Source organism: Sciurus carolinensis, chromosome 14 (assembly GCF_902686445.1).
Source record: "Sciurus carolinensis chromosome 14, mSciCar1.2, whole genome shotgun sequence".
In the NCBI taxonomy this organism is placed as follows: Eukaryota; Metazoa; Chordata; class Mammalia; order Rodentia; family Sciuridae; genus Sciurus; species Sciurus carolinensis.
Genome location: NC_062226.1, coordinates 18,241,151 through 18,248,774, shown reverse-complemented (window position 1 = coordinate 18,248,774; position 7,624 = coordinate 18,241,151). Strand labels below are relative to the sequence as shown.

Sequence of the window (7,624 nt, the reverse complement as noted above, 5' to 3'; positions counted from 1 at the left end):
ATCTTCTGAGGGATTTTTTCCCCCTCTTTCCTTTCATTTTGTGAAGAAGGAGGGAGGGGAGGGGGGACTGGGGGGGGAGAAGGGGGCTGTGGCTTGTGTTATAAAGGACGCAAAAAATAAATAAATTAGAGCATCTTTTGGGGGGGAGGGAATTCAGCGGATCAGTGTCTTAGAGGAGCTTTTTTTTTTTTTTTGAGAGCGAGAAATCATATAAAATAAAATGAAATAAAACAAGGAGGAAGGTAACCAGCTGTTAGAGGGGGAAATAAGGCAGATAAAGGAGCGGGGAGAGAAATTAATTGCCAACCAGGAGGAGTTGGACTGTATTTTTCAAAGGTGGGGGGAGTGGAGCACACACCTTGAGGAGGAAAGCGAGAAAGAAAAGAAAAAAGCAAGTGGAAGGGGGGGCTCGCCCAAGAAGGGTGAACAAGAAGAAAGTCGAGGCGCCGAGGCTCCCAAAGCTGGCAGCTCCGGGCGGCGGTGCAGGGGCCAAGGGGGGGCGGGGGGGACCGTCGGACATGCGGCTCTGGAGTTGGGTGCTGCGCCTGGGGCTGCTGAGCGCCGCGCTGGGCTGCGGGCTGGCCGAGCGCCCCCGCCGGGCCCGGAGAGACCCGCGGGCCGGCCGCCCCCCGCGCCCCGCCGCCGGCCCGGCCACCTGCGCCACCCGGGCGGCCCGCGGCCGCCGCGCCTCGCCGCTGCCGCCGCCGCCGCCGCCGCCGGGCGGTGCCTGGGAAGCCGTGCGCGTCCCCCGGCGGCGGCAGCAGCGGAAGGCGAGGGGCGCCGCCGAGGAGCCGAGCCCGCCGAGCCGGGCGCTCTATTTCAGCGGGCGCGGCGAGCAGCTGCGCCTCCGGGCCGACCTCGAGCTGCCCCGGGACGCGTTCACGCTGCAAGTGTGGCTGCGAGCGGAGGGGGGCCAGAGGTCCCCGGCGGTGATCACAGGTAGGCGAGGGCGCCCGGACGGGTGCTGCACCGTCCCCGCGGCCCTGGGAGCGCGCGGGTGCCTGGGCGCGGGCGGCGGGCGGCGGGCGGGTCGGGGGCTTGCGGGTGTGTTTGTGGGGCAGCCGCCCCTGGAGTCTCACTTTGCCCCATCTGAGGAATGGGTACACTTGGAAGGCGTCGCTGCCTGACCCCCAGCCACTGCGAGCAGCGCGGGGAGCGCTCCAGGCGGCTGGAGACCCTGAGTCGGGGAGGGCGAGTCCCCGGGGAGCCTAGGGCACGTAAGCAGTCCTCTGCATTGTCAGACGGACTCTGTCTGGGGTGGAGAGGGAGGGCAGGATGACCCAATTGGGTTGCATGCGAAAGGAAGCTCGGGGACCATTGATTTCTCTGACTTTTTGATGGAGGTAGCCCCCTTGATTGGCCCCGTTACCCTGGAAGCCGTCAGGGACGATGTTGTTGTGCTCGCTAGACTTAGAAGTCCTCGAAGTGCCCCAAAGTCGCTCTGTTTGAAACCTGCCTCTGGGATCCACCTCCCCCGTCCCCCGCGTCCCCCTACACACACACCCCCGAAGCCACGAGCACTGCCATTCCATATCCTTCCTTTTAAAGCCCGTTGCCTGTCACTCGGAATTGGGGAGAGACCTTCCTAACACACACCCCGCCAGCCTTCCCCAGACCCCGCTGCGAAATGGGGCGCTTTTCTCATTTGGGACTTTTATGAGCCCGTAATGAATTTGAGTTCTCCCTCCTTACCCTCCCTCTCTCTCCCCTACGCTGTTCCCCAGCAAAGCCCGTAGTGAAACCGGACACTTTGCGAGGGTTGCAAACCTTAGAAATGCTCCAACATTCATTTTAACCCCCCTCTAAATGAATCTGTGGAAATGTCTTTAATAAAACTGGGGGGCGGAGGGGGCGGCGCTGCAGGAGAGAATGAAAGTTTCGCCTCTTCGGTCTGGGAGATTCCCTTCCTGCACACTCTTGCCTTGTCCTGGGACGTCTTAAAGGGAGAGTAGGGGTTCCCCCTTCGCTGCAAGCCAGCAAACGTGCGGAGGCGTTTTCGCGATCCCACCCCCTTACACACACTTTCTTAGAAGGGACAGCTCCGAGAGCTCTTCGGGCAGTCTGCTTCTTTCTTGCCTTGGCTGGGACTTTTTATGACATTGTGCTTCTGACGGTCCTATTTCCATGAAGTCCACTTCAGGGAACCCAAACTCTGCTTCTGTACCAAAAAAGATGCCCCCTCAAAGCCCGTACTTTCCAGTTACCAAAGGAGAGCAAGAACGACTCCCCCAACACACACAACTGACGTCATCGCTTGCTATTTTTCCTTTTTTCCCCGGGAAAGGAGAGGGAAACCGGGCTCATTCACTTTTAGCTCCCTTCGTCAGCCAGAGGAGGGTATAATATGCAGCAGAAGAGACGGTATTCAAAATAATAATGACGACAGTGATCATTCAGGAACGTGGTGTGTACTTCTCCTTTTCCATGCAAATGAAAAGCAGTCTGCTGCTAGGAGGTGATTTAAAAAAAAAAAAAAAAAAATCTGTTTTTTCCTAGTCTTTACCTGTCCTATGGGTGATTTGGAACATTTTCCCTCTGAAGAGGAGAACCCAGAGTTATTTCCGTATCATAAGTGAAAGGGTGTGTGTGTATGGCGTTTGTATGTATACACACACGCACACGCACACACACCTGGGATTCCACGGGAGACTGCTTTATGTGTCTATAACTCAGACAAGGGTCTCTTCACACGCGGACTCTTGATACTCATTCACTCTTTTCACACAAAGATCGTTGCAGTAAAATACTTTAATTGGATGGGGGACGTTAAGCTATTATTGCTTGTATAAAATGCCTGGTCCATTTTATGTGTGGAAATAACATTCCTCTCAAAACGAAGGGGGGGGAAAAAAGGCACTGCTGTCGTGTAGCACCAGAAAGCCAGGAGCTTTTCTCCCGAGGATTCTGGTGGATTTTTTTTTCCCTCCCCTACTTGAGTCTGAGCCAGATTTGGCGGTGTGTAAACACCTGGCCCGGAGCCAGAAAAGACTCATTCTGCAGTATCCTCTACACGGTGCAGATTGTTGGACTAAAAAGAACCTGCTTCTCCTTGAATTAAAAAGCAAACAGAGGTTCTTTGCAGAAGTGCTTTTCCAGCTCTTTCCCTGGTGGATGCTAGGGCTGGGAGAGGCAGGACGCTCAGGTGGGTGCAGGAAGCCCATCCCTTGCCTGGGCCTCAGGTGCCCAGTTGGCTGCCTGACCTCTGTTGGCTTTCTCTGGCTGGGCGTCACCACTTTCGCAGGAATCCCTGGTCACCTATCTTGAGAGCAGTCATCGCTCAGCAGGGACTACACTGCTATTTCGGGCAGAGGGCTGCTTGCTGCCTAGCTGTCAGGCCAGGCTGCCTTACATCACTCTGCTGCAGGATTCAATTGGGTTTCATAAAGGTCTAATTTTACGGTGCTGTTAACCAGGTCTGTCGTCTGCTAGGGGCAGGTCTTGCCACTCCTGGTAGGCTGGGGGTACTCCCCAATCTCTTGACCTTGGGTGCTATTTCTGCTTGGGTTCAAACTTCAGGGACACCAGTTCAGGCCCTTCTCTGAGAGACTGGGGAAACAGTGAAGGAGCAGTTTGCTTCTGAGGAGAGAATGAAAGTTTCATTTTTCTAAAATGCCTAAAATGCCTTTCATTTTTCTAAAAGGGAAGGAATATATATTATATATATATATATTTATATTTATTTATATTTATATATATTTATATTTATATATACTTATATATATATATTTATATGAAGGTTTATGCAGGCAAAAACAAAGACAAAGTTAGAAAGTGCATGCCTGCAGCATGCTCTGGGGACTCACTAATGATGAATGGCCTTTAGGAGTGAAGAATTCTTTAAGGCTTCTGTGAGAAGGGTCCTCAGAGGTTGCCCAAGCTCGTCACCCTTTATGCCAAATGGGGAGAAACACGAGAGGGATGAGGTTGGGGCTGGCTGGCTGACACAGCTAGCGCCTCAGTGGCACCCGCAGTGACTTCCTGGCCTTGCCCCCTGCACCGTGAGAGTACATAGTTCATAAACACCATCCCCTCTCACCCCGCACAGACCCACCACCCAGGCACAGCCTTCAGCCTTCCTGCTGGCACCGTGGGCTCCCTTTCAAGTCGGCCTGGGTTTGGGGGCTTGTTTCTGACACATCCCTTTGCTTTTGTAGCACACCAGGCAGGAGCCAGACCCCTGCCCCTCATCCCCATATGCGCCCCCCACACATACACCTCTCCAGTCTGAAAGAAAGAAAGAAAACAATAGACTCAATTTGCTCCGTGAAGCAGAGGCCCCGAGCAGCAGTTAATCTTGTTAAAGTTTCTCCTGACCTGTTAGATAAGTGAAATGTGGACCCCACAAGTGTTGCCCTCCTCCCAGCCCCAGTCCCACTCCCCTTCCCTGGAATTCCTACCCAGAAGGAGAAAGGGATTTACCTGCCTCCCACCCAGCACCTCCGCTGGCCAGCCTCTTTTCTTTTGTTCTAACTGTTGGAATGGATTAAGTTTGCTGGGTACTCTCCAGAGTCTTCTTCCCTCCCTTCTGCAGCCCCTACTTCCCTGCCTCTCACTCAACCTCTCAAAAAGAGTTGGACTAGGTTTTAAGGAGTTCATCTATGAACATGCCTCTCCCTTAACATCTATGATCCCACCTGGCATCTAGAATATTGCAGTGGTTAGAACTCAGTTTTAGCAGGCAGGTCACCTAAAGGTGAGTCTATCCTTGCCCTGGACTGGCTCTGTGGCCTTGGGCAAGCCAGCCAATGGGGCTTCAGTCTCCTCATTCACAAATTAAAGGTGAGGTGAGCACCTATCACCTAGGGCAGTGTGAACTTGAATCGAGCTTGTGTGTGTCAAGTGTTTAGAATCAGACTTGGCATGTAGTAAGTTCTCGACAGACTTCATTTTTTTTATTAGATGTGATTTTTCAAAGATCTCAGCCCTCGTTTTTCTAAGGGAAAAAGGAGACCTCTCCCTGGGTGCCTGCAGGATGGCAGACACGGTGCTGGGGGCATGGCTTTCTACCTGAGCCTTTCACCCTCACGACCACCCTGGTAGGTGGGCATCTTTGCCCCTTCTGTATAAAAGAGGAGTCTGCAGCTCAGTTTGTTGGAGGGACTTGGATGGAAGTCTCAGAGGCTTCCATCTCCATTGGACAGGGCTCACGTGTGAACTCAAGTTCCGAGTGCTTGCTTCCTGTGTCAGCAGAGAGAAGTGATTCGGGTACCCTTCCTTAACCTCGCCGCAGCACATTTCCATTCCATTGCACATCTCTGTGCCAACTGCATATCTACAGGTTAAAGAGAGTGAGAAATGGGAAAAAGTCCCACCTGAAAATTTTGAGTTAATGCAGTATATCTGTTTTTCTTTTCACATCAAATAATCTGACAGACCAGGCTTGGAATTTCTCTTTCCATTCTTTCTGTGTGATTCCAGTAGTCATTTCATCTCTACCACTTGGTTCCCTCCTCTGTAACATGGGCATAATGATTTCAGCATATTTCAATGACATAAACATGCAGAAAGCACCTCACACTGTCCCCACTTGTATTGGGACTCATTCAGGGCTGACTGGATCTTATTTATAACCATATCCCTCTCTCCCAGTTTGTCAGTCTGATCTTGTGGAAGAGGGACTTATTTGTGTATTTTTAGGGCTTCCCTTCTTGAGTTACTGAGGAGTCTTTCTAGAATGAACCCTGGAACTCGGGGAGCAATTAGACTCCTTCACATCTTTTCACTTTGATCCCTTCCTTTTCCTGCTGGGGATAACTTCTTGCTAGTAAGAGCCAAAAGAGGCCCAGAACCACTGAGTCCTCTATCTAGGGAAACCAGCATCATTGAAGGGGAGCATGTAGTCCCAGGAACAAAAACCAGACAGAAGCCACAGATCAACAGTCACATGCCTCTTGTTCCTTCCCCAGGTGTTGTTCAAATGCTCATTTTCTCCTATGTTGCCATTCAGTGGACAAATAGGAGTGATATAGACTGTAGAACCTAGGGAAGTACCTCCCGTTCCCCCTCTGCACAGAGGAAGGCAACCTTGAGGTCCAGAAGTGTGGAACTTGGCAGTGTGGGGGGTACAGCCAGCCCAGGCCTAGACCCAGCAGTCATCAGGACCAAGCAGGTCACTGCAATGAGGAAGCTGAGGACCAGGACACACAGCATTAAACTATATTCACAGACCACCCTTCTTAAAGGGGCCTAGGAGAACTTTTGATTCATTAGATACCATTCCTGGCTGCATTTAAAATCACCCACTTTTAAAGCATTTCTCAGCCCAGGCTACCCTCCAGGGATCCTGATGTCATGGCCTAGAGTGGACCTGGACCTGGTGCTGGTGTTTCTCAAAGCTTTCTCTGGTGATGTGGGAGGACCATCATTGAGGAGACTCAGATCCAGTCTGATGTACCCTTGTGCAGGTGGAAAAAGTGAGATCCACAGGGCAGGGGACATCACCTATTCCCTGAGCTGGTTACTGACTGAGCCTTCAGAGAAATGCAGCCATCCCAGCTCTGAGTCATCAAACAAGGACTCCTCTTCCATCCTGAGTCCCCTGCTCACTCCAAACTGGGTGCCGTGGGCCCTGAGAGTCCATGCCCTCTCCTTCCAGTGCCTTCTTCAGAACATGAATTCTCCTGCCAAGGTTCACACATTAAGTGTCTTGCACATGATTGCAGGTGAATCAGTGTTGAGAAGAAGCCTCTCTGAGCAGGAATCAGTGTATGAAAAGGGAAGCTCAGCTCTGAGGCATTCACCACTTTGCCCCAGGCTGGTCCTATGAGAAGGCATGTGTCCTATTACTTAAAAACCCTTCACCTGGAGATCACTCTGAAGCCAGTTCTGGCTTCAGGAGTCTCAGATGAGGGAGAAGATCCTCAGGACCCAGGTAGGACTGCCTCTGTGGGCTGTTTATACCTGGGGCCACTGGCTCATGAAGGCAGCATGCATCTAGTGTGACCCCGGTCAGCTGCAACTTCTCCAGAATGTCGTTCCCTTTCCCTCCTTGCCTTCCTCTTACTGCATTGAGGACTCAGCTTCATGCTTTGATGAAGGTTCTGGGATTGCTCAGCTGAGATTCTGACATCAGCAACTCAGAACTGATTTGGAAGGTTTGACCTCTTGGATGACTTGAAGACCTGAAAGTGAGGATCAGAAGGTCAGAGTTCAGGTCTTGGCTTGATGCCCTCTGAGCTGTGTATCCTGAGGCCTTGGGGAGAGGGTTTCAGGTGTGCTCACCTTCACAGGTGTAACCATGGCAGGGAAAGATCTCGGCTGAGATCAGAATCCAGTGCATGGGTCATCAGAGTGAGGAGGAGCCAGAAGGTGAGATGTGAGGGTGTTGTGCCATCAAGTCATTCCTAGACAGGTGCCTTTATTATCATAGTTCACACTGGGGATGATAAGTAGTCAGCAAACCTTTTCTTACCTGTGACCTCACTGGAGTCCTTTGATGTGGGGAATTCACAAGTCCGCCGAACCCTGCCACTTACTGCTGTGTGACCTTGACAATGTACTGCTCCTGTCTGGGCCCCAGGGTTCTCAGGATGCAAAAGGAAAGGTAGGAAATGGATAGGAACTTTTATACTGTACCCTATAACCTCAGGAAGCCCCACTTTCCCTTCACTTCACTTCTGCTTAA

General features: G+C 51.9%; 1 protein-coding gene across 1 annotated transcript in view; it reads left to right on the top strand.

The window, feature by feature from the left end:
• Positions 1-518: 518 nt before the first annotated feature.
• The window catches only part of Pappa (pappalysin 1), a 232,457-nt gene continuing 225,351 nt past the window's right edge, over positions 519-7,624 (top strand). The window contains exon 1 of the mRNA XM_047524822.1: positions 519-939. Coding sequence (XP_047380778.1) covers positions 519-939 — 421 coding nt within the window. The remainder of the gene's footprint in view (positions 940-7,624) is intronic.